The sequence below is a fragment of the Stigmatopora nigra genome, chromosome 17, assembly GCF_051989575.1.
Source record: "Stigmatopora nigra isolate UIUO_SnigA chromosome 17, RoL_Snig_1.1, whole genome shotgun sequence".
NCBI classification, from domain to species: Eukaryota; Metazoa; Chordata; class Actinopteri; order Syngnathiformes; family Syngnathidae; genus Stigmatopora; species Stigmatopora nigra.
Genome location: NC_135524.1, coordinates 490,778 through 514,330, shown reverse-complemented (window position 1 = coordinate 514,330; position 23,553 = coordinate 490,778). Strand labels below are relative to the sequence as shown.

Sequence of the window (23,553 nt, the reverse complement as noted above, 5' to 3'; positions counted from 1 at the left end):
TCTGAAATGTACAAGTGACGAAGGCGCGTGAAAGAAAGATTAGGCTTGACACTGAAAGTGAGAAAGAGAAAAGAAGCAGTGCGATAGAGAGAGCGAGAAAGAGAGAAAGAGAGAGAAAGAACGCCTTAGGTGGTGGGCGGGGCTTCTCCAAGAGGGTCTATACAGGAAGCCGCACCGGCACCAGGGCATTCCAGTTCCGGCCGCGCATCCAGCGGACTCTCCAGCGGACTCTCCGTCGACGCCCCCCTCGGCCGACTCCGCCGACTCTGGCCGCCGTCTCCATGTCTCGCCGCGCCTGCGTGTTGCTGTGGCTGGCGTGCGGCAGCTTGGCGCCGCTTGGCGCAGGTGAGTCCAACGTCTTTTGTCCGCTTTGGGATGGGGACGGGTGGGTGGAGGGGTGCAGGGGGGTGCCTGTGCGGAGCCGGCCCCCCCGCCGAGCCCTGCGCAGCGCTCGCCGCAGCATGTGCGTGGGATTTGCGCGCGCCCACATGTCAACACACACGCGGCCAAGACGCCAGGCATAGACAAAAGCTGGTCGCCCCTCGGGATGGGCGACTCGATCTGCCAAGGAACCCGATCCCATCGCCGTTTGTTTTTGCGCCGACCTTTACTTGTCCAAACGATGAAGGCCGGAGCACGTAATGCTAAAATAAGTCTGGTAACCACTTTAATCTCCTCATTTTACAACTTTTTTTGAACTCTTTGTATTACTGCCATCCCCTAATATTACAAAAGTCTGAAATTAATCTTCAAATAATCCACTCATGCTAATCAACGCCATGCAATTGACAAAATGTGCCATCTTAGTAAATATACAGGCACCGTATTTCAAAACAAACGATAATATCGAGGTTCCACGTTGAACCTCGGCGGCGTCTTGGGGAAAATGCGAAAGGGGGCGGAGCCTTTCTCCAGAAAGACTTTTGTGGCATCTGGGCTTTTGGCTCCTCTCAAAGTTTAGCGGCTCAAAAAGTGACATTGGCGCTTTTTCTTTTTTAATCCCGGTTAATCTGAGCTGCTGGCACGCACGCACCCGTGCGAGCACCCGCACACCAAGACTGGATATTTCTTTCTCTTTTGGCCGCGTAATCCCCGCAGGGATTAAATGTTTGACAGAAGTTGGAAGCTCGCAGTTCCAAGAAGCCCCAAAAAAAAAAAATCTTCCTCCGGCTGTCAAAACATTCAGCGGCACATCAAGAAGAAAAGGCAACATTCTCCCGCACTGGCACACCAAAGTCGAAGCGCGTACGTGGCTCCGGCACCCCCCACCAAGCAACCCTCAAGGGGTTGGGCGCCGTCAAAATGGATGGCCCGTTTTGTGGTCCGTCAATGGCGGCGAGGATAGGATGGCTGGCGTGTTTGTGTCTGGCCAGTGTGGCGTTTGCGAAGGTCGCATTGAAGCCGCTGGCATTCTCGTCATCGTTATGAAGAAGGATGTAGTAATAGCTTTCCTCCAAACTAGGACACCACAATGTGTCTCTGTGTGTGTGTGTCTTTCATGCTCCACTGTCTCCTCATCTCCAGTCTCCGTTTGTCTTTCTATCTCCCTCCACGTCCAATCCATTTGTCCTCCTTACCAATCACTTTGGTCTTTTCAAGATCAAATTTAACGAACTAGCCTTGGATAACCTTGGACCTGGGCTCCCAGCCAATCCGTTGAAAGGACTGTTTCATCCTTTGAAAGGGTTAATATTCATCATCTGTTTTATAGGAGGAGCAAGTCAGGCCAGGGTGGCATCGTTGATGCAGTTCGATGACTGGCCTTTAGATGGCGCCAAGCAGCCCACCGCGGACCCCGGTCAAGAGGACGTGGGTGGCTCCCGGACCCCGCCGCCGACCCTCCCGTCCGGCCACCTGCCCATCGAGACCACGCCCACATCCACGGGCGTGTCATCGTCAGGTACCACACGGCGACTTTCCCGGCCCGCCGCCCAATGTTGAACACCTTCCTTTCCAGAAGCTTCCCCCTGCTCGGCGACCTTCACGGAATCCGAAGGTTACATCGACTCGTCGGACGCGCTCCACTCGGCCTGCGAGGTGGGCTGTACCTACACCATCTCGGTCTACGCCGGCTACGGCGTGGAGTTGCAGGTACGCCGCCGTCGCCGCCGTCGTCGCCGTCCACGAGCGCCGACACGTGGTGACCGACCGGAGTCCACGTTGGGAAACCTCAGGTCAAGAGCGTCAACCTGTCGGACGGTGAGCAGTTGTCCATCAGGGGCGTGGCCCCGGGTGGGGCCTGGCTGGTGCTGGCCAATCAGACGCTGCTGGTGGAGGGGCAGGTCATCCGCAGCCCCAGCAACACGCTCAGCGTCTTCTTCTGCTCCTCGGACGACGGCGGCGGCGATCTTGGCGATGCCTTCCTGCTGCACTACCAGAGTGAGCACACCCACACACACACTTTCAAAAATGCTGTTTGCGCACATGCTAATGTGCTAATTGACTGCAATTAACACATGACTTCACACGCTTCTTAATGAGCACATTACAGCCTTCATTAAGTCATGCTTTTTAAACGCTTCCCCCAAGTGCGCATTTGTGTGTGTGTGTGTGTGTGTGTGTGTGTGTGTGTGTGCGTGTGTGTGTGTGTGTAGCGGCTCCAAAACATTGCAACGTCCCCACCATAACATTTTTAAATAAGAAAGCTGGTTGCCTAGCAACACATCCTGGCAACCAAGGTCACCTAGTAACACAAGCCGATGTGACGTGGCAACGGCTGTAGCGCAACAACCGTCATTCCCTAGCAACGGGCTAGCAAACTAGCCATAGCCATACGTAGCACGCTAACTTTTACGCCAGCTAGCATTCTCACACACATGCTTACAAGCGACGTAACACGACCTTGAACCGATGCTAACGTTTAAGATTGCTAGCATGCCCTCCGTATCTTTCCAACGCTATGCTAACGAGACGCTAATATCTTGTTTGTATTTGTCCCGTCAGTCTTCCGACTGAGCTGTTCCATCCCCAAGCGCCCCCACTTCGGAGAGGTCTCGGTACTGGACCTCCTGCCGGGGGGCACGGCCCGTTTCCACTGCCATATGGGCTACCACCTGCGGGGGGAGCCTCTGCTCACCTGCGTCAACGCCTCGCGGCCGGCGTGGAGCGACAAGGAGCCCACGTGCCGAGGTGGGTTTCGCCTGAGGAGGCCCGAGGGGCTCCCAATTGATTGGTCGCCGGTCTCTCCAGCTCTCTGCGGCGGCGCGGTGAAAAACGCCACCTTGGGCCGGATCCTGTCGCCCTGGCCCCGGCACGGGTCCGAATCCGGGCAGGAGCTCCACTGTTCGTGGTCCCTGGAGGCCGCCGAGGGCCAGAGGCTACACTTGCACCTGGAGCGCCTCCTGCTGGGACCCTCGGACAGGTGGGTTGGAACCCCGCCCAGGGAATGCCGTCGCCTGATCACGTTTCTTTTTCAGGCTGGTTCTTCTGGGGGGTCCGGAGACCTCTTCCCTGGCCCTGTTCGATTCGGGTCGGAGCCGCCACGTTCCCTTCGAGGGGGTGATCAGCGAGGGTCCCGCCGTGACCATTCGGTTCTCCACGGAGCAGCCGGCCCAGAACACGGGATTCAACATCCGCTACGAAGGTCAGCTCCATTCTTGTCCAAACCTTTCCCACATTGACACACCCCTGCGTACTCTTTTACGGCACCCCTGCGCACTACTCAGCCTTCGAGCGAGGCCGTTGCTACGAGCCGTACCTCCAAAACGGCAACTTCACCACCTCGGACCACCTGTACGGCGTCGGCGCGGTGGTCCAGTTCAGCTGCGACCTGGGCCACGCCTTGGAGCAGGGCCCCCCCGTCATCGAGTGCATCAACGCCAGGGACCCCTACTGGAACGATACCGAACCCATTTGTAAAGGTGAGCCCAACTGCCCAGACGCAAGCTAGCGAGCGTCGAGCTAGCTGGTGTAAACAATTAGCATTGCCCGCGCTAACTGCCCTTTTTTATCCGGTGCTTTTTCTTAGCTCAGTGCGGGGGCGACCTGAGCGGCCCGGGCGGCGTCATCCTGTCGCCCAACTGGCCCGAGTGGTACGGCGAGGGCGAGGAATGCACGTGGAGCATCCACGTGGGCGAAGAAAAGCGAGTCCTGGTGGACGTACAGCTGTAAGACACATTTAGCCACGTATTTTGAAACCTTTGACCCTAATGTTGTCTGTTAGCATTAGCATGTATTGGGTCAGCTAAGCTAAGGTAACGTTACTCTTTCTTTCCCGTCTCAGTCTCAACATTACTGAAGGCGACTTACTGACGGTGACCGACGGCGACGAGGGCGCCGCGCACCTACTAGGCCGCTACTCGGGGGGTCGGACCCCCTTTAAACTCTTCTCCAGCACCCCCGACCTGAGCGTCACCTTCCACTCGGACCCGGCCGGGCTGGTGTTGGGCAAAGGAGAGGGATTCATCATCAACTACATGGGTGAGGCAGGCAAAACAAGTCGCTTTGCATCACACTTCCACTTAAGCCGCCTCCTCCTCGCCGCCGCCGCCGCCGCCGCCACCGCCCGCCTGGAGCCGAGCTGCCGTCCAAACGAATAACCTCGGAAACTATCTCGATTTGCGCTCCGCCTGCGCACAAACCCCAAGTTGCGCGGCGGAAAACAAAGATTATCCCCGAGGCTAAAGCGCTAACGAGGCGCTTGCGTGCGCTTTCAGAGGTTTCCCGCAACGACTCGTGCGCCGACCTTCCCGAGATCCAAAACGGCTGGAAGACGCGCAGCGGAGACAACGGCGGCGCCGTGCGGGGCGCTCGCGTCACTTACCAGTGCGATCCGGGATACGACCTGCAGGGCGGCGCCACCCTCACCTGCCAGCTGGACCTCTCGTGGAGCGCGCAGCCGCCATTTTGCCAGAAGAGTCAGTAGCCTCCCCGTCTGGAATGCGTCTTTTAATACCGCCTCCCGTGGGCCTGACCTTTTTGCTTTGGGGTTTTTGCCAGTCATGTACTGCTCCGACCCGGGTCACGTGGCGCACGCCACCCGCTCCCTGTCGGACCCCAAGCTGCTGGTGGGGACCACCATCCGGTACCGCTGCAGTCCCGAGTACGTCCTGCAGGGCGGCGCCACCATCAGCTGCTACGGCCGCGAGCCGGGGACGCCCGTGTGGACCTCGCGCCTCCCGCGATGCATCGGTGAGAAGACGCGGCGCCGCCGGATGAGAGGAGGGCGGAGTCTAACGTGATTTGTTGACTTTTCAGCCGAAGCATCTCTGCTGTGCGCCGACCCCGGCGCCCCCGACAACGGCTACCAAGTGACGTCCAAGCGCGCCTTCCTGCCCGGGGAGACTCTGGCCTTCGTCTGTTACCACGGCTACCAGCTGGTGGGCGACAAGGACATCAAGTGCGTGCAGGGAAGCCCCTCCCACTGGAGCGGAGCGCTGCCCATCTGCAGGGGTGAGAACCAAATGCGTCCCCTGAATTGGCCACTACTTGAGTTATCCATGACTTGCAGCCGACCACGCCTGCTTCGCCAACCACGCCTTGGAAGGTGAGTACGCGCCAACACGTTAGCGGCTAGGCGGCGCCGTGTTTGACGGCGCCGTCGACCCGTGTCAGTGTCGCACGCCGCCGGCGGCAGCGCCGCCATGGACGGCGGCAGTTTGGCGCTGGCCGCCTTGGTCCTGGTCCTGCTGACGTCCGCCCTGATGGGAGGCGTTTACGCGCTAGCTACGCGGTAAGACCCCAACGGACGGCCGACGTTAGCCCGCCGGCCTCACGTTTGCTCAACGGCGCCCTCACCAGGTGCCGTCCCGGTTCCGACCTGGGCCTCCCGCTGGCGTTCCCTCACCCTTACCGGCAGATCAGCGCCGAGGCCGAATTCGACAACCCCATCTACGAGGCGGGCGGCGGGGTGAGCCAGCCACGACGTTAGCCTTAGCATTTTAGCATCGCACTGGCTTCAACTGGCTGTTTTTTGCAGGAATCTCGAGAATACGAAGTTTCCATCTGAACGATAGCGAGCGGCCGGCCTTAGGAAGCCTGGCCCCGCCCCGTTTGGTCCGAGGTGGTCATGTAAATAGCCCTAGATGATGTCTCCACCTCACTTCAGGTACCCGTCGGCGGGGAGGGTGGCCGGGGGGCCGCGACTGAGCTACCGGATTCTTAGCGTCTTCTTGGAAGAAGAAACCAGGCCAAAGTGGGACTTTTTAGAGGAATGCTAAACTGTCTGACCACGTCTGAACAAACAAACAGGAATGCTAAGCTAACGCTAAATACGAGCATGGACATCCGCATGGATCTTGCCTTTCTTTCTTTTTTTCTTTCTTTTTTTTACCAGAATGACATCACTTTAGTCTGCCGTATTCGTGTCCTCATGTTGTACGTAGTGTAAATATGTAAAGCAACCATTATATTAGTATTTCTGGAAGGTGTTCATCCCAGAATAATGCAACATTCATACATATCCATCTTACGGAAGACTAGGATAAAAAAATAAACAATCTAAAAGCTCCAAATAGACGTTAATAGCTTTTATAACACCAGGGTGATCAATAGCAGCCTTTTGAATAACATTGATTGACTAAATGATACGAAGAAAGAAAAAATGGAAAGTAGAGAAAAACAAACTGGCCATGCCTGGGTGAACATTTTTGTAGCTCCGCCCCTTTTTGCCATACCTATCGCTGAGGCTTTGCGCCCTTTGACCCCACGCTAAAAGAAGTCGCACGCCGACGTTCCTCGTCCGAGTCGACCTGGATGCGTACCTCTGGGAGGGGGTGCCGGTGCTGGCGCCGGTCGGGGGCCGGAGGGGGGCCACCCGTTCTCAGGTGCAGGGTGATGCTGAGCGTGTGGAGAGAGTCATTTGGGAACTTGAAAATAAAGCCCCCACTTGAGAAACTAGCATAGTCGTCTTTTCAGAGACAATTAAATACAACGTCAGGAAATGATTTATCAATATGAATTGCTCCCATTGACAGCCGGGGCAGGATACGTCAATCAAATCACGCCACGGCCGTGTCGCCAGGGAGGGGAAAGGTCAACATGCGCTACCTTTGACAAGAATCCTCTTGGTCGCACGCCACACGCCACCCCGAGTACGCCTCCTGCCACGCACACATGTATTACGCACAATACATATATTTATAATCATTCCAATCGATCACATAGCCCAAACCCACTGTTAGTTGCTAGCTATGCATTAGTAACGATCCGGTAGTTAGCCCAAACCCATTTGTTAGTCGCGATCCGGTAGTTAGCATGTGATGCTAGAATTGCTAAGTGATGCGGGAACAAAAACAATAGTTTTCATCTTGACACATTTATTGGTGATGGATAAAGGGAGAGGGAAGGCGGGGTTTGGTGTTACTACTCACAGGCCGTAGCGGGGGCCAGACGGTTAGCGTGGGCGGAGTGGGGCTCCCTGGGGGATCTGAGGGGGCGTGGCCACACAAAGAACAGGAGTCAGTGGGAGTTGCTAAACACTCCAGTAACTCTCAATGTTATTGAGTCATCTTGCCATTGTTGTCATAGTTTGCATTGCAAGTAGTAGTATAATACTTTTATATTTGCTAAGTTATTATTACTAATGTCATTGCTGTCCTATTTATTAAGTGAGGTTGTTGTCGTCTGAGTTAGTTCGGGCCCTTATCTAAACCCATCAAAAACAAGTTTGAACTTTCCTAGTTTTTCCTGAATGTGTCACATCTTACAAAATACCCCTTATTTTTGTTTTATTTTCTATCTTGAGTTACTTCATTTCTGGCCTTAATTATTAGCTATAATTGGGACAAAACAATGCTATTGGGGTTCTCGCTTATCCGTTTCATATTCTAGACTATACTAGCTATCCAATTATTATTTATTGTTGGGACCGGCTCTGCTTTTAGTGTCTTGGGTGTTGTTCTAATTGTTGTTAGTGAGGCAAGCGTGGGGCGTTAGAGATGCGGTGAGCGAGCAGGAAGGAGTAGAAGAAGAAGAAGAAAAGCCAGGCACGAAGCGCTAATATCAGCAACACTGCAGGACAAAGAAGACAAAACGTGTGTTAGGACAAAAATCGTTAGATGATGACAGGAAAAAACTACTTGAAGCATCAGCATTCACGTTTCGAAAGCATTACTGCCCACTAGTGTTTAGTATGCGCACATGCATGGTTAAACATATTTTCTACTGTCAAATTAAAACAATAATCTGTGTCATATAAAACTTTGAAATATGAAAGTTCAAGTAATATTGACACCCAATGGGGAATTGTTGTAATATTTATAGCACTAAAAATAATAATTTTGATGCGGCTTTATGTCATTCATACTCCGTTATCTCAATGGCAGATCGACCAATGAGATAGCGGTATTTCGTATTGTCATTTTTGTGTGTGAGTGTTCTGTTAGCTGATTGGTCCCAAAGCAGGAGATGCGTGTCTGTTGATATTCTGAACAAACGCTGTAATATTCCCTAGTATACGCACTAATGTTCGTTTATTCTTCAATTGTAACACACATTTTGAGTTTAACTATAATACGGGACGATTTTGTTTTGCAACGGACGTTTGGAAAGCCGAAAAAAGTGGATTCTTCTCTCAAGGTAATTAGTGGAAGTAGTCAGCGGCCGTGCAAGTTGCAAACAAGTTGGGTAAGCAACCGTAATCAACGGTAAGAACGCGTTTATATTTTATACTTTATACTTTATAGTGTATAAATTGATTCAATATTTGGGAAAATTGACCCCTAAAAAGTTAAGAAATGTTTGCATGTGTGTATTAATGCAGGGCTGGTCAAAAATGCAAATGTTTGTTTATCCTCTTGAGCTCATCCTCCAAGAACTCTTTCAAATTATTTCGCATTGCATTCTAATGTTTTATTAAATTTCCCTGCGGTCGGCTGAGCATCTCCCCCGCCTCTGTCCCGTCAGCTGGGATGGGCTCCAGCACCCCCACGCGACTCTAATGAGGATAACGCGGTTCAGAAAATGAAGGAATGAATGAATAAACGAATTACATTTAGAGATGGGTTACTAACATTAATATACAACACAAATGTTGCAACAACTAATTAATTAAATTAGTAATAGCATTAGAAAAATATTTTTTTGCTGTTTTGATGAATACTTTAATTAAAATGGCGGCTATAATGATTTATTTTGAAAACTATGAGCAAGTTTTCGACAAGATGGCGGCGCTCACCTCCTCGTCGCTCTCCGTCTCGGCCGCCTTCTTCTTCTTCTTCTTTTTCTTGTCGTCTTCGTTCTTTTTCTTGTCCTTGTCGGGAAGAATGTCGTCCAGCCAGGCCAAGTCGTGCTGAGAAAAGATCAAATCCAGGAGTTTCCGCACCACCATCAGGCCCAGGATCTGCAAAAAAAAAAAACACACACATTCTGGTTTCCAAAGGGGGCGGGGCACGCCACCCCACGGCCCGACTCACCATCACGGGGAAGACGATGGCCAAAAAGGTGGACTTTAAGACCCAGAGGACCGCCAGGCAGATAATCTGCACCAGGGTGAAGAGGTGGACCCGTCGTAGAGGAACGTGGCGCAGGAAGGCGAAATCCGGCTGGTGCTTGGGTGGCATCAGGTACAGTTTGATGCGTTCCCAGAACTGAGGGCCAGAAAACCCGTCACCCCTCAGCCGGACGAACCCTCGACCCCGCGTCGACGCCCACCTGGATGCCGCTGAGCGAGGCCACGCCCATGTAGAGGAAGACGCCGTACAGCACCGGCATGGGGATGTACTGCAAGACGGGAGCCAGGAAGATGGACAGTCCCGTCAGGACAAAGACCAGCGTGCCGGTCAGCCTCTGCTCGCTGGGGGAGATGGAAGGGCTCGGTCCACGGAGAAAATGCGGCCTCGGTTTTGGGCTTTCCGTCTTACCGGACCCCCAGAAACTGGGGCTGCTCTCCCGGGGCGCTGCAGGCGCTCTCCATCTTCAGCGAGTCGATGTGCGCGATGGAGATGACGGTGGCGGCCACGTACCAAGGAAGACCCATGAAGGAGCACAGGGCCATCAGGATGCCCACCCACAACAGGTCCAGGTGGTAGCCGCAACCTTTCTGCAGGGGGGGGGGGAGACCAGGTCAGCGGGAGTCGAGGTTCCGAACCCCAAAAATCAAATGACCTTGAGTTTATTCTCCTTCCGATTGACGATGACGGCACTGATCTGCTGGTCCATGAAGATCAAGATGGTGACCAGGAGAGCCGGCACGAAGCTGGCCACGTACCACCACCACGGGTTCTTGCCGAAGGGCATCACCAGCCAGTCGCGGTCGGCGCGGGTGGGCTGAAAAAAAACACGGCTTCAGTCGGACTGTTACAAAAAGCCTTCAGCCGCGGGTTCACTTTTTGCTCTTCCACGTGAGGCTAAAGCTAACTGGGCTAAAGTGTAATTTGTAATCAAGTTGCAGGCTGGCTAAAAAGTGCGAAAAGGCAAGAAGATTACCTTCAACTCAGTGGGAACGATCAATTTGGGCGTGTCTAATCCCACCAACATATCCAGACCCACAAAGGACATGATTGACATGAAGATGGCAAAATCACTGATTAGCTTCCTTAGCTTAGCGGCGCATAAAGACAGCGAAGAGGAGAAAGGTGAAAGTGATTGGTTAAATCTCTGACAAGAAATGCCATTTTGGATTATAGGGAAGGAACCAAGGCCGGGTAAAAAGGATGCTGATCTTAGGGAGGACCTTCAAGTCCATGGGAACATGCAGTTTGGGGGTGTCCAGGCCCAGGAGGAGGTCCAGTCCGCAGAAGAGCAGGATGGAGATGATGGTGGAGAAGTCGCTGATCACCTGACGCAACTGCGGCAGGTAAAGGGAGGGGCCAAGTCATGCTAGGTGCGCTTCACCCACCTTTGCTAGCCACGTAGCTTACCCACCGGCATTCTGGGTAAAAGCCATCCACGCGGGAACGGCGTGCGGGAAGACAGGGGTTGGGGAAAAACCCGAATGGCGTCCGGTCCTTACCTTGGTGGGAAAGTAGCGGCTGAACTTGAACTTCTTGAGCGAGACGGTCATGGAGTAGGTGCCGAAGAACAGGATGAAGGACATCAGGGCCAGGTCGGGAACGTACTTGCAGGCTTTGCCCACCAGGGCGCCGCCGTACTTCACGCACTCCTTTTTGCTCAGCTCAGACCAGCCCACGTCGCTCACGTTGAACTGTGGGACCAGAGGGGGTTAGGATCCGGACCCGGACCTACCCCGGGAGGAGATCGCTCACCAGAAAGGACGTGTTGTCGTCGGCCAGGGGAGCTGAGAAGTTCCGGAGGAGAGCTGGAGAAGACCACAAGGATCTCAGTTTCACACAACGGCGAATAAAGGAGAAGCCAGGAAGTCGTGGAAAACGGAAAGCCAAAAAGGGGGAAACGGGAAAACTTACATTTTGGGGGCCACGCCCACACCGGGAAGCAGGAAGACAAAAGTCAGAGATGAAGGAAGAACAAGAAAAGCACCAACAAAGTCCACAAGGAATAGGTCTCTGGGACCCGGCATGAAGACTCACCCTGGTCTGGAGGGACGCAGTCGCACTTGTAGGAGGTCACGTAGTCGGGCTTATAGGCACGGTTGATGGGGTAATACTTGAAGGAGCCCACCTGGGAACAACACATGCTAATGTGCTAGCTGTGGCTAGTGGCAATCTGTCTACGGCCGTTTGCAACTGGAATAAAATGTGTGACGTGACTAAAGTGTTTTATAGGCGGCAGACCATCTTTTTAATGGCGTCCGAGATGAAGATGAAGGAGATTAGACTGGAAAAGCCTTCCTCGGTGAAGCGGGTCATGTACTGGATGATGTAGCTGGCGTCCGACACCACCAAGATCAGGCACTGCAGACAAGAGTGGATCCCGATCCACAGGCGCAGCTCCATGTAGTCCACGCCGTTGTTCCTGCAACGGGAAAATGCCGGGTTTGGGCCTTCCCGAATACGCCCCGACCCGACCCGGTCCGGTCTTACTTGCAGAACTCGTAGAGGAGCTTCTCGAAGATGAGGATGGGTCCGGTGGAGCTGAGGATGATCAGCGGCTGGCCGCCGAACAAGCAGAAGACGGTTCCCGCCAACGCCGTGCCCAGGAAGCTCTCCATCACGCCCTGAGGGCCACCCATGAGTGGAGGGAGGATCCGGGGAAGAGCGGGCTCACCTGGTAGTTGTCGGTGGCGTCGCCCAGCAGCCCCCCGAAGGTGATGGCGTTGGTGATGCAGCCCAAGTAGATGAAGAGCACGGCGGACACGGTCTGGATGTGAAAGCCGTCGTAGATGTCGCTGCAGTACCACGGCAACTTCCTCTTCACGTCCAACCACAAGCCGCCGGCCGGCCTACGAAAACAAACACGCTACGTGGACGCCAAGGGTTCCTTTTGGGGGACATCTCACCTGCCGGTGAACTTGAGCTCCTCGCCGACCTCGTGCTGGACGGGAAGCTGCTCGTCGCCACCGGCACCCCCGGCGGACCCGTTGGCCTGAGACAGCTCCTCCAGGTTGAGCACCGACTTCCTACAGAGGGCGATAGCGAGCCAGGTCAGCGTCGGGACGAGGTCGCCGGAAGGGGAGGTCCTTGCCTCATCTCCGCCGAGGGGAGCTTCTTGGGGGGTTCGATGCGGATCTTGGGGTCCCACTCCCCCGGCGGCAGCACGATGACCTCGTCCAGGAATTCGTCCACGCCGGCGATCAGGTCTTCGCGCTCCCTGGCTTTGTAGGCCACGTCGCTGAAGAGCTGGTGGGGAAGGCGGGGTCAACGGGGAAGGACGGACGCCGTCCGATGACCACGGCGGGCTTACGTCGTCCACCATCAACGTGGCGATGGCGCGCCCGATCTCGTTGTACGACTTGGCCTTGCCGGGAGGACCCAGGAGGATGAAGAGGAACCTGCCGAAGAGGTCCAGCTCACAAACGGCGCCGGGCGAGTCGGCGGGTCACTCACCTGGTGGGCACGGGGACTTCGGTGAGACCCCCCAGCGTGGTGGCCTGCGCCAAACGCACAAAGGAGACGAAGGGCTTGTCCAGGAAGTCCACCTCGCCGATCAGCACGTTGGAAGCCTCGGCGTCGCGGGGGATCTTCTTCATGAATTTGTTCTTCAGCTGGGACACAACTTTGGCATTTAGTAGCACGGAAACGTCTGCCACTGGGAGGCGCTGTTCTTCCCAAACCGCTATTTTAATTCAGTATCTTTCCCAATGCTAGCTTTGATGCTACTTGTCATTTAGCCACGGATTTTGACTTACTACTCCATTCATTCATTTTTTGAACCGCTTTAATCCTCGCTAGGGTCGGAAGGGGTGCTGGAGACTATCCCAGATGACTTTCAGGATGCAAAATTCCACTTAGGTGGTCTCCTGGATTTGAACCCAGGACCCCGGAACTGTGAGGCCAATGCGCTAACCACTTATCCAACGGGTCGCTGACTTAATAATTGTAGAGTTTTATTTCCTTATATTTATACACTTTGCTGTATCAATATTTTCTCCATTTTGTAAACAAAATGTGACAAATAATAAGCTAGGAATTTGTTGACTTCTCGCCATCTATTGCTGTTTTGCTCACACAGAGGAACAAATTGAATTCCAGCCATTGAGGTCAAAGCGGGAGACTTTTGTTTTGGTTCCCACGGACGGCCGCGGGGAGATTAATTAGTCAGCTGCCGCAAAATCTCCCGGTCGAAGCCGCTTTGCGCTTTTGCACCTCTGACATTTGGAATTTTCTCACCACGCCAAGCTAACGTCTGCTATCGTTTTACAATACGTACGTAGGTGTATTCGTGGCACAGAAGTCGACCTTTTTTTCAGCGATAAAATGACCGTTCTTTGGGGACGGCGTGCCAAAGTTACCTGGTCGGAGCTGGGCGTTTCGGAAATGTCATTCATGCTGCGACTTTGCGCGTGATCTGCAAATGCAACAAATGCCAAACAAAGTCAACTTTGGCCACAAAGAGAGCATTGACCGAGATTACGTTTTCAATCCTTCCGATTGGACGGCAAACAATAATGAATTCCCTCTTAATCCGGCTCACGAGTTGCCGGCGGCAACATAAAAATGGTCCATGTTTGCATTTTTTAAAACGGTAAAAGGATGAAAAATAAGAATACAGTTTATCAAACAGATGAATTTGAAACAGGTAAGTGATATTTTTAAATACTTACTTAAAATGTACTGTTTAAAAATGTTTTTTGAATATGTTATTGTAGGCCCATGGCCACACCCACTTATTAGCCAAACAAGCAAAGCGTTAGTGTGTTAGCATTGGATGCTAAAGCTAGCGTGTGAGTGTTTGCGTGTGTTTTTGCGCGCCCACAGAGGCAAGCCTGCAACTTGGAGAAAGCCACTTGATTGGTTGTGACCCCGCCCCCTTGAATGCTACTCCCTCGTGACCACGCCCCCTCCACAGTTTCCGCCGCCTCTGTGCGCGCGCGCCAAAGTCCGTGCCACTCACGCAGGCGTCCCATACTGCCGGAGCGTCGCGTTCGCAGGTCGTCGGTGGAGCGGTGGATGCCGGAGGCGGAGCTAGTGCTACGGCTAAGCGCCTGAGGGCTACGATCTGAGCACACGGGAGGAGGGAGCGGAGTCGTAGATGGAAGGGTGGGCGGAGCGAGCGGCAGCACGTTAGGCCCAAGCGCAAAGCGCGGGAGCGCGAGCGAGCGGGACGCGCTTACTGGAGGCGGCGCCGGACGAAGACTTTCCGATGTCGGCTAGCGAGCGGTGGATGGGCTTCTTGGTCTGGTGGCGATGTTTACGTAGCAGCACGAAGACGATGTTCTCCTTCACGTCTTCCGAGATCAGGCCCTCGGCCACCTGGCGCTCCGTCACCTCCTCTGCGGAGACGGGGTTAGCGCCGCGTGGGTCCGAGTCAGACTACGGCGCCCCCGTCTCAAGTCTCACCTACGATCTGAGGCAGCGAGAAGGCCTCCAAGTCCAGGAGGATGCTGCCGGTCTGCAGGCACGTGCGAAGCTCAAAGAGGCTGTGCAGCGTCAGCGTGGACACGTGCGGCTTGCTCCAGCGCTCGCCGCCCTCCTCCACCTTCTCCTCGAACTTGACCCACCTGTCGGCGGGCGAGGCCGCACCTGCGCCGTCAAGCCCCGCCCCTTCTCCGGCCATGTGTCTCCTCACCTGGCCGATTCCTTCCATTCCAGTTCTCCGCCCTCCCGCTGAAGGGTGTCCATCTCGGTGAAGATGGTGGGCGTGGGCCCCCCGTCGTCCTCGCCCAGGATGTGACGCAGGCGTTCGGCGGCCGGCGACACTGCAACGTAGAGTGGAGGGGTTCGGGGTCAGGCCTGGACACTAACCCCAAAACATACATGCTAAGCTAATTTAAGAGTAATAGACAAAGATAATAGTCTGCAGCCACAATAGCCACAAGAGTGTCCACTTTTGGACACTTTAGTTACGTCAATTAATGGCATCCATTCTGGGCAAATCAAAATAAGTATTACTCAGCCGTGTCCCATAGCGTCCCGTTTCCTCGTCGCCGTCGCCTGGCGTGGGTCGGCCAGAAGCCATTTTGGCGCAAAGTTCCCGCTGTAGCCAGTGGCTAAGTGCACAAGTGTCCTCAAAGAGACCCAAAAAGTTTCATGTGGCCGACCCGACACGCACGGCCAAACTTTGAAGAACTTCCCTCCTCTTGACTTCACACACACACACAGACTTCTAATCAGCTTAAGCGCCCCCACCCGCCGTCGGGAATGCAGTGAGCCCGAGGGGGCCACTAGCCATAAGCCAATCCCCGTCCCACCCCCGTGGGCCGGGTGACCCAATGAGTTGACGCTCTGGGCGCACCCGGCCCCGTGTTTTAATTGTTCTGCTACGGCACCCTCATCTGGCTGCCGCCCGTGGCGAACCTTTGCACCCCAATGTCTTGTTTTCAAGTGCCATTTTTAAAGGTCACCAATTTGCTTTAAAGCAGGATAGAAGACACATTTTCTTTGGCACGCCACTAGGGGGAGCCACCACTTTAAATTGAAAGTGTCCAATTAGCCTACCTTGCATGTTTTGGGAATTTGGGAGGAAACTGGAGTACCCAGAGAATACCCATGCAGGCCCGGGGAGAATCCACACAGGTGGAATTACCTGGATTCGAACCCAGGACCCCAGAGCTGCGAGACCGACGTGCAAACCACTCAAGCCAAGTTTCCTTTTTTTTCTCCAAAGACGCCGACTCACCCGAGGAGTCGGCGCGTTCCGCCATCTCGCCGCCTTCGTCGGCGCTGTCGCCGTAGAATTCGGCGGGGCTGTGGTGGCGGCATTCTCGGTGGGGGCGGTGCTCGTAGTGATGCTCGCCGTCGTGCTGCCGCTCGCTCGAGCGGTGGCGCCGTCGCCTGTGCCGGTGAGAGGGCGCCGCGCCCGCCGACCAGGACTCTGCGTCTGCGGGTGGAACGAGTGCGGCTCTTCATGAGGTTTCCACTATGCAGAGGCAAACCCCAGTGAAAAAACTCACCCTCCTCGCGGTCGTCATAGTGACGGCGACTCCTGTCCCTGGCGTGCTGCCACTGGTGGCGATCCATCCTGGAGAAGATCCAAAGCTTTAATGGGAACGGCTCGATGGAAATTCACAGCGACGATAGACGTCCAATCAAGGGAATGATTGCATCCCTGGCATTGTTCACTCTGCTCCATTCAAAAGACCAAACGGACAACTTTTATTTGGCATTTGAGCCCCGTCGGATTTGCCGGCATGGCCCAAAAGGGGCGGGGCCAATCGATGGATGTCATCGGGGATGACCGAGCGGGTCACTGAATCCCCCACCCTCTTGACTGTCAAGGTCACGCGTGCCTGTCCACCGTTTGGGGCCGACAACTTCCTGTCGTCTGACCTCTTGTCGATCGCCCGTCACCCTCCGGCGTGCGACCAAACCCCCCACCCCACACCCCCCAAATCAAAGCGGCAGGGTTTTCTGGCCATCAGACAGGCATATTTATGTTATTCGCTTTTTTATAGTGAAAAATAATACATAAACAAATAGTTTATATATTTCTCAAAGAAGAAAATAAGGGAGAAAATCCAACTTTGAGGTTAACCATGTCTCTAGGGGGTCTAGAAATGAATGGCGTCAATTAATGCTGGTTCATCTGCCATTGATCAATGGCTGCCGGTCTGACTAAATTGGAGTTAAAAGCTCCAAAATAAAAGCACTAATAGAACACGACCCGCAAAAAGAGTTTGCAACAAAGAGCCAAAAGGTGCATGCAGTCGACTCCAAATGACAAGTATACTTTAAAAAGTATAAAATGATGTTGACATGCTTACCCAAAGATGGAAACAAAGTAAAAGAAGAAAAAAGAAGAAGAGGAGGAGGAGACCGCTGAACAAGTTGGAGGTTGAGCAGGACAAATCCCAACTGAGCGCTCGTTCGTTCCCAATTAGCTCGCTCGACGGCGTGCGCGCGTCCATGCGTGGGCGCGTGCGTGCGTGCGTGCGTGCGTGCGTCCGGAGCTGCGGGGCATCCCAGTGACGTCCATTTTCCATTTTGCCATTTGCTGACGTTTCTTTCCACAACACAAAGATGAGGAGGACAGCTCCTCTACTGGCCAACGCAAACAGTTGAAAAATCACCTCTTATACTCAAAATTTTTCCCATTTTTAATACATTGTCATACTTTCAAACTCAATTTTAGATTTCTTCTTTATTTAGTTTTTTATTTGTTGTTGTCATTGATGCGAAAGGTCACAAGAGTTCAACGTAATTGGCAGGAAACATGCCAAAACGTCCGTCGGGGCCGTAACCTCGCCACCAGCCCTCGTCCACCATCTCGATTCCAGTGATCACGTCGTCGGGGTCGAAGGTGATCTCCGTGTCGTCGGCTGGGGGGGTGAAAGAGCAAACTCGAAATCAGAATCCCACGCTCGCCGCCCGCCAACCACGTACCGGCCTGGTAGTCGTACACGGCTCTGGCGCGCAGGTTTTGCTGGGTGCCCAAATCGCCGTCGTCTTGGGCCTAAAAACAGACGCCGGGTCAGTTACGGGCAAAGCAGCAAAACCGCGTCGAGCGACTGACCACGTGGGCGTGCTGCGGCACGTCCTCGTAAAGGTCGGGCTCCACGTGCGCCTTGTACTGGCTCTCCTGGGGCGGCGTGGGGAACATGGTTTCCGTCAGCGACTTGAGGCGCTCGCCGGTGGGCGCCGCGTACAGCTCTTCGTCAAACTCGTCCGACCAATCGTCGTCCTCCGCTACGTGGACGACAGAGCCGCATATTCAGTCCCCGCCCACTTCAGATTGCCACTCGAGCACGTACCCGCGTCCCGGGTGGCCGCCACGGGTGGAAAAGCCTCGGTGGGCGGGTCCAGACCCCGCCAGGGGACCGAGACAGGCGACGGGGAGCGTGGAGAGGGAGAGACGGCGGAGACGGTCGTCCGGAAGTCTTCCCGGGTGGGCGGAGTCTCGGCATGCGGCAGGGACACGGGTCGGTAGACGCCCACGTCCGGGGGAGCCAGGGGGCTTTCGAATCCTTGTTGGGAGAGGAAGGGGCTTCGCAGCTTCCCTGAGGGATGGAAGACGGACGGCGAGGGTTTCGTCAGGCCGCTCGCTCGCTCGTGGCGTCCTTACCGATGGTGTGGGCGGTGCTTCCGTTGGCGTCGTCAAAAATGGACTTGTTAGGCTGGAAGACGTCGCGGGGGTGGAAGGCTCGTTGAGAAATCAAGTTCTTGGCCTCCTGATGTGCAAATTAGCATTAGCGTTAGCGCCGGGCCCCCCAAAGTGGGCGGCGCGCTGGCACTCACGTTGGCGGCATGCACCGACGCGGGTAACTTGATGCCGGTGGTTCTGCCGTCGTTTATGTCCAGGTTCTGTGACGCAAACGAAAGGTCAGCCAACCGCTAAGGTTAGCTTCAAAGGTCAACTTTTGTTAAGGTTAGCTTAAGGTTAATCGTACCTGTCGTCGCTCGTCTTTGGCTCGGTCTTCTTCATCCCTCTTCTTCTGCAGAAATCTGACGGCAAGCAGAAATGTTCCAATCCCTAGCGGCTAGCTAGTTAGCTAGCTAGCTTGCTTGATTCGGCGTACCTGTTTGTGTCGATGGCGCTGTTTCTCTGATGTACTTTTTGTTCTCTTTCCTTGGTGAGTTTTTCCTCCAAGTCACTGCGCTCCTTCTCCAAGGCTCGCCTTTGGAGCTCCGCCTTCTTCACCTCGTCTTGACGCCGCACTTCCTCCTCCCTCTGAAGTGGAAACCCGGGTCAGGTTCTTGTATTTTAGCCGGCCGACGCTAAGCTAGCTGGCGAGCTGCCTGCCGCCGAGTCGGCAAACCGGTTCAATTTGGTTCATGGAAGCCAAACAGTCCCTTTTAGGTCACTCGGAGTCACTTTCTGCACATTTTGGGCAATAACGTGTACCTGATCTAAGCACAGTATATGATATTGAAGTAGTTTGGTGGCACTTACTTGTGTTCGCATCCAAAAGGAATCTTTGTCAATTTGCTGGATTTCCTCCCGAGCGTTTGTCTTGCGATAAACCGAACCCTGCCAAAGACAGGAAAGCACCCGCGCGTCCAGTCACGCCCGCCCATCCGGTCCAGGACAAACGTCCACATTTCTCACCACGGTCCCACGCGGGACGTCCCCGGGCAAGGGAGCGCCTCCCCGCTGGAGATCGTAGTTGGCCCCCGAGCTCCCCGACGCTTTAGACACTTTGGTCAGGATGACCCTGGGCTCCACGTCGTCCTCGTCTCGAGCGTTGACGGTCACGTGGGCGCCCTGCGCGCACATACCAGCGTAGCGCCGACGGCGAGGAAAAGACGGTCGCGGCTTGGCGGGCGGCGCTCACCTTCAGGAAGTTGGCGATGGAGCCCAAGTGGTTGGCGCACAGGCCTTTGCGGGTGTCCTTCACGCCTTCGCCCGTCTGCCACACGCCAGGGTCAAAAGGTCAACAATTGGTTCGGATGGTTTTCGGCAGACGATCCGTCTCACCCAGTTGACCAGCACGTATTTGGGCACGCCCGAGTCGGGGTGTCGCACTCGACAGAAGGCGTACATGACCCTGCCGCTGCTCAGCTCTTCCACCATCTCCTCCAGACCCCCGCCTGTGCGCCAGAGGTCAAAGGTTGCGTGACCTTTGCCCCCCCCAGGAGTCGGCTCTCACCTCCTTTTCCCGCCAGGCGGATGGTGTTGCTATTTCCCTCGTAGGTCAATAAAAGCCTGAAATGCACACAGGCACGCTGGAACGAAGCCAAAGACGGACGCGAGAAGCGCGGCCACGCACCAATTGACGTCGGAGCGAGCGTCCACCACGTCCCGGTAAGCGGCCATCAGCTCGGTGCCGTTTTTGCTCATGTTGACCGCCATGGCGACGATTGGACCGGCCGCCCGAGTCGTCTTCGTTCTTCTTTGCCGGAGTGGGACCGGTTTGGGGAGAACCCGCCGGGCGGCATTCTCTCTTTCCGGGAAGCGTACCGCCTTTCTGACAACCTTCCCTCTACGTCAGGGTTGTCAAACCGGCATCCCCGGTTTCGCTTTGTGTGGCCCTTGAAAGTCAAACTAAAGTGACTTTTTAACAAGTGTTTTTGCTAAAATAATAACTAAACATTTACAAAAGGAAACTGTATTCGTTCATGTATAGGTCGTACATTGCAGACACGTGGAAAATATTGATCTGTTTTTATTTTTAATAGGCTTCTCTTCCCAGGAAAGCGCGCACTTGCGCGCTCCCGGCGAACCCCGCGAGAGCTTCAGGCGGCGTGCAGGATGTAGGAAAGTAGCACTTTTATTCCTTGGGAGAACTTGAAGCGCTCGCTAAAACGGGCCAAACTTTTCCCACGGACGGACGCTCGGACGCCCGGACGCCCACTTTGGGGCGCAAGGCGTGCGCTTTTGTTGACAGTTCGAGTGGGTTCGCACACGGCCGAACTTGTTCCGCGCCGTCCGACTGACCGTGAACGCCACAGCCAGGCTGGAGGCTAACAGCTAGCTAGCCTATCTCGCAACTGTTGGCCACGGCCGCGCGGATTCTGCGGCCGTTTGGCGATTCGGTCGAGCGGCGTATGCACTCGCCGTCGCCCCGGGACTGAGAAGAAGTTCGGCGGGGCGGCCAGCCAGGCAGGGAGGCCGGCAGGGAGGCGAACGTCCGCTCCCCTCCGCTCCCCTCCGTCCCAATCCTCCTGGGCTAACTCGCTAGCATTGCTAGCATGCCGCAGCTGAGCGACGACGGCGACTTGGGCGCCAGCGACGAGCTCATTCGCTTCAAGGATGAAGAGGAACACAAGAGGAACGGGGACGCCGAGCAGGACCTGGACGACGTCAAGTCGTCTCTCGTCAACGAGTCCGAGAGCAACGACGACGCGGAGGTGAGTCTAACCAGCCGCCCGCCGTCTCCGTCCAACTTTTCTCCACTTTTGACGTTCGTCCGTCTGCTTAGACGACCGACCGGCGAGCAGAACCCGAACAGGACGAGGCCACCCGGGCCAGGTACAACCAGATCTTTGCAGAAGGTACGAGGCACTTTCTTGTTGTTGTTATTGTTTATCTCGGACGGCCACGTCACCTTGGTGACGAGGGCCGTCAACGAAGCCTGCCGGGCAGGTCCAAATGAAATCAGGGCAAGTAAACAAATGCTTCCAGCTCTAAACAAAGCTATTCCTCTGGCCAACATGCACCACCCCACCAATGGGTTTATCGCAAATAGGCGTCCAACCCATTTGTTGAATTTGTACTCATTCCTAATGTTTTAATTTCAGCATTGAGGAGGCAGAGCGGGGCTTTTTTCCAGCCTTCCCCTTACCTGGCTTACCCCTTCTTCATGATCCCGGAGCTGTGCGCCTCCTACCTGGCCGGCGGCGGACTAGCGGCGGGCGCACGGGCGGTAAGTCTTTCACTCTGGTCCCTACCGGGCGAGACAATCGACGCCCGTTTTTTTTCGCAGTACCTCCCGTTCCAGTGGCCCCTGCCGGACGTTTCGGGGAGAGACTCGCCGGTAAGTCACCAGGACACGACCGCTGGCTGGACCGTCACTTAACTGCCTGCCTACCCGCAGACGAGCGGCGGGCGCGTTCGCCCGGGCCAACTTCACCCGCTGCTGTCCTACTGCCCCGAGGCCTTCCCCACGCATCAACGGGCGTCATCCGACGCGGGATCGGCGGTCGACGCCTCTCGGACGTCGCGTGCTTTTGATTGGCTGTGAGTACAAAGTTGAGCACGCGTCCGCATATGTGGGCGTGTTTCATCACTCACTGGTTTGGGCGTGCAGGCAGGCTCGGCCGGCGTACTCGACGGCGGGGGACGCGTCGTCCGCTCCCATCGACGCCTCCGTGTCCGGGTGAGCTAAAAAGGACGGGGCGGGGCTTTTTTAGGGGTGGTTATGGATTGACTTGATGTTGTTGTTTTTTCAGGCGGGCTTCCAACAGCTTCTCGCCCAGCCCCGCCAGCGCCTCGCGGTCGGCGTCCATCAAGCGGGAACCCCGAGAGCAAGGAGAAAGGTATTTGCAGAAATATTGTTCATTTTCTTTTCAGTAGAACAGCGAACACTGACCGCCGCCCCCTTTCCCCTCAGGAAGTCGTCCTCGCCGGCGGCGGCGGCGACGGCCCCGCGGGAAGCCGAAGAGAAGACCAAAAGTCACATCAAGAAGCCGCTCAACGCCTTCATGCTGTTCATGAGGGACGAGAGGCCCAACGTGGTGGCGCAGTGTCAAGTTAAAGAGAGCGCCACCATCAACCAGATCCTGGGACAGCGGGTAGGTCACCACTGGCCGGTCCCGGCGGCCATCTTGACGCCTCCCGTCTCTCCGACAGTGGCATTCGCTGAGCAAGGAGCAGCAGGCGGCCTACTACGAGATGGCGCGCAAGGAGCGTCTGCTCCACTCGCAGCTTTACCCGGGATGGTCGGCCCGAGACAACTACGTACGTCCGTGCGCGCTCGCCGCCCGCCTTTTGCCGTCCATTTTTGTGACTTTTTGTGTCATCAGGGCAAGAAGAAAAAGAGGAAGAAAAGCAGGAGCGACAACCACACGGACACAGGTACGTCCAATCCATTTTATGACTTGATGACTTGAATCAATTGCTTCAGGCTAACTACTATTATTTTTCAGCCGAGGCTTCGCCGCCCAAGCGCGGCGGCGCTCCCGAGCCCTCTCAGCCATCTCGCCCGCCCCCCGTCTCGCATCTGACACACACGCACCTGTCCCAAGCTAGCCCCGCCTCCTCGGCGGACTCGCCCGCCACACCCGGCGCGGCCCTGGCGTCGCCGGCCGCTCCGGCGCCCACACGCACCGAACATTCACAAGCGCGCTCGTCGTCCCCGTACGGCGACGTGCCGCTGGACCTGGCGGCCAAGCGGCCGCGCCCCTCCTCGGACCCGCCCCCCTCCTAATGCGGACCCGCCCCCTTCCCCTCTTCCCGCAGACACAGCCGTGGAAAAAAGTTTGTAGCGATTTTTCAGTAAAGGACGAGTTTGCGGTCACAGTTTGGACTTTTTCGGTGACGCCTTTTCATTAGTTTTTAAGGGCAAACTTTTGTAAACTCCCAATAAATAACTGAACCACATCATGTTTGTCATTGACGGCAGGAGATGTCCAAATCCATTTGCTCCAGGAGGGTTGGTAGCGGCAACCATTTGCGTGTAAATGTGTAGCTGCTAATTATGGAGCGCTCTGTGCTTGCTAACATGTACTAGATAATGTATAGAAATAATCACCATTTAGCACTCTCTAAAATAGAATAGCT

At 55.2% G+C, this 23,553-nt stretch overlaps 5 protein-coding genes across 10 annotated transcripts in view; 2 read left to right on the top strand and 3 right to left on the bottom strand.

The window, feature by feature from the left end:
* Positions 1–232: 232 nt before the first annotated feature.
* Positions 233–6,452, top strand: sez6l (seizure related 6 homolog (mouse)-like). 2 transcript variants are annotated; one of them, XM_077737324.1, is made up of 17 exons: positions 233–345; positions 1,712–1,900; positions 1,961–2,091; positions 2,175–2,379; positions 2,944–3,129; positions 3,190–3,361; positions 3,417–3,583; positions 3,666–3,860; positions 3,968–4,106; positions 4,223–4,419; positions 4,656–4,856; positions 4,939–5,130; positions 5,197–5,391; positions 5,450–5,485; positions 5,554–5,671; positions 5,740–5,848; positions 5,918–6,452. In XM_077737324.1, the coding sequence occupies exons 1-17, from the start codon at positions 282–284 to the stop codon at positions 5,945–5,947; spliced, it is 2,526 nt and encodes an 841-aa protein (XP_077593450.1). In that variant the 5' UTR covers positions 233–281; the 3' UTR covers positions 5,948–6,452. The 2 variants fall into 2 exon arrangements, with proteins under 2 accessions (XP_077593450.1, XP_077593449.1); XM_077737323.1 differs by having other exon boundaries at positions 1,958–2,091.
* Positions 6,453–17,303, bottom strand: slc4a5b (solute carrier family 4 member 5b). 4 transcript variants are annotated; one of them, XM_077737317.1, is made up of 26 exons: positions 17,159–17,303; positions 16,349–16,416; positions 16,075–16,275; positions 15,025–15,154; positions 14,796–14,956; positions 14,570–14,728; positions 14,350–14,454; positions 13,748–13,803; positions 12,843–13,000; positions 12,700–12,787; positions 12,481–12,635; positions 12,296–12,415; positions 12,064–12,238; positions 11,880–12,013; positions 11,631–11,811; positions 11,427–11,517; positions 11,145–11,197; positions 10,892–11,083; positions 10,613–10,726; positions 10,045–10,206; positions 9,801–9,979; positions 9,592–9,733; positions 9,354–9,527; positions 9,116–9,280; positions 6,988–7,040; positions 6,453–6,777 (listed from the first exon to the last, which is right to left on the bottom strand). In XM_077737317.1, the coding sequence occupies exons 2-26, from the start codon at positions 16,413–16,415 to the stop codon at positions 6,615–6,617; spliced, it is 3,378 nt and encodes a 1,125-aa protein (XP_077593443.1). In that variant the 5' UTR covers position 16,416; positions 17,159–17,303; the 3' UTR covers positions 6,453–6,614. The 4 variants fall into 4 exon arrangements, with proteins under 4 accessions (XP_077593443.1, XP_077593442.1, XP_077593444.1 ...); XM_077737316.1 differs by lacking the exon at positions 10,613–10,726 and adding an exon at positions 10,366–10,479; XM_077737318.1 differs by lacking the exon at positions 10,613–10,726 and adding an exon at positions 10,366–10,479 and having other exon boundaries at positions 11,145–11,176.
* On the top strand, positions 8,321–23,373 carry LOC144210595 (transcription factor 7-like 1-A). 2 transcript variants are annotated; one of them, XM_077737333.1, is made up of 12 exons: positions 8,321–8,585; positions 20,525–21,182; positions 21,254–21,326; positions 21,573–21,697; positions 21,758–21,808; positions 21,869–22,011; positions 22,082–22,150; positions 22,224–22,310; positions 22,385–22,565; positions 22,624–22,731; positions 22,797–22,848; positions 22,920–23,373. In XM_077737333.1, exons 2-12 carry the CDS (start codon positions 21,024–21,026, stop codon positions 23,198–23,200), a joined length of 1,329 nt encoding a protein of 442 aa, XP_077593459.1. In that variant the 5' UTR covers positions 8,321–8,585; positions 20,525–21,023; the 3' UTR covers positions 23,201–23,373. The 2 variants fall into 2 exon arrangements, with proteins under 2 accessions (XP_077593459.1, XP_077593458.1); XM_077737332.1 differs by having other exon boundaries at positions 20,511–21,182.
* The window catches only part of lmbrd2b (LMBR1 domain containing 2b), a 46,437-nt gene continuing 37,736 nt past the window's right edge, over positions 14,853–23,553 (bottom strand). Inside the window, exon 17 of the transcript XR_013329409.1 lies at positions 14,853–14,862. The gene's annotated coding sequence lies outside the window, so the exon portion shown is untranslated. The remainder of the gene's footprint in view (positions 14,863–23,553) is intronic.
* Positions 17,475–20,320, bottom strand: LOC144210592 (drebrin-like protein B). Its single transcript, XM_077737329.1, has 14 exons — positions 20,102–20,320; positions 19,982–20,037; positions 19,810–19,922; positions 19,667–19,741; positions 19,441–19,596; positions 19,285–19,362; positions 18,911–19,062; positions 18,782–18,836; positions 18,630–18,695; positions 18,457–18,562; positions 18,146–18,391; positions 17,908–18,080; positions 17,778–17,847; positions 17,475–17,713 (listed from the first exon to the last, which is right to left on the bottom strand). The coding sequence occupies exons 1-14, from the start codon at positions 20,182–20,184 to the stop codon at positions 17,577–17,579; spliced, it is 1,566 nt and encodes a 521-aa protein (XP_077593455.1). The 5' UTR covers positions 20,185–20,320; the 3' UTR covers positions 17,475–17,576.

Bases quoted from the DNA above. Each gene is read 5' to 3' on its own strand.
- sez6l (XM_077737323.1), top strand. From the start codon at position 282: ATGTCTCGCCGCGCCTGCGTGTTGCTGTGGCTGGCGTGCGGCAGCTTG. The intron at 5,131-5,196 runs GTGAGAAGACGC...TTGACTTTTCAG, and splicing joins GCGCCTCCCGCGATGCATCG to CCGAAGCATCTCTGCTGTGC. The intron at 5,672-5,739 runs GTAAGACCCCAA...CGCCCTCACCAG, and splicing joins GTTTACGCGCTAGCTACGCG to GTGCCGTCCCGGTTCCGACC.
- slc4a5b (XM_077737317.1), bottom strand. From the start codon at position 16,415: ATGGATCGCCACCAGTGGCAGCACGCCAGGGACAGGAGTCGCCGTCAC. The intron at 16,276-16,348 runs GTGAGTTTTTTC...TTCCACCCGCAG, and splicing joins CTATGACGACCGCGAGGAGG to ACGCAGAGTCCTGGTCGGCG. The intron at 11,518-11,630 runs GTCTGCCGCCTA...TGTTGTTCCCAG, and splicing joins CGGACGCCATTAAAAAGATG to GTGGGCTCCTTCAAGTATTA.
- LOC144210592 (XM_077737329.1), bottom strand. From the start codon at position 20,184: ATGGCGGTCAACATGAGCAAAAACGGCACCGAGCTGATGGCCGCTTAC. The intron at 19,597-19,666 runs GTGAGCGCCGCC...ATGTGCGCGCAG, and splicing joins CCATCGCCAACTTCCTGAAG to GGCGCCCACGTGACCGTCAA. The intron at 18,081-18,145 runs GTACGTGCTCGA...TCGTCCACGTAG, and splicing joins GGCGGCCACCCGGGACGCGG to CGGAGGACGACGATTGGTCG.
- LOC144210595 (XM_077737333.1), top strand. From the start codon at position 21,024: ATGCCGCAGCTGAGCGACGACGGCGACTTGGGCGCCAGCGACGAGCTC. The intron at 21,327-21,572 runs GTACGAGGCACT...TTTTAATTTCAG, and splicing joins CAACCAGATCTTTGCAGAAG to CATTGAGGAGGCAGAGCGGG. The intron at 22,732-22,796 runs GTACGTCCGTGC...TTGTGTCATCAG, and splicing joins GGTCGGCCCGAGACAACTAC to GGCAAGAAGAAAAAGAGGAA.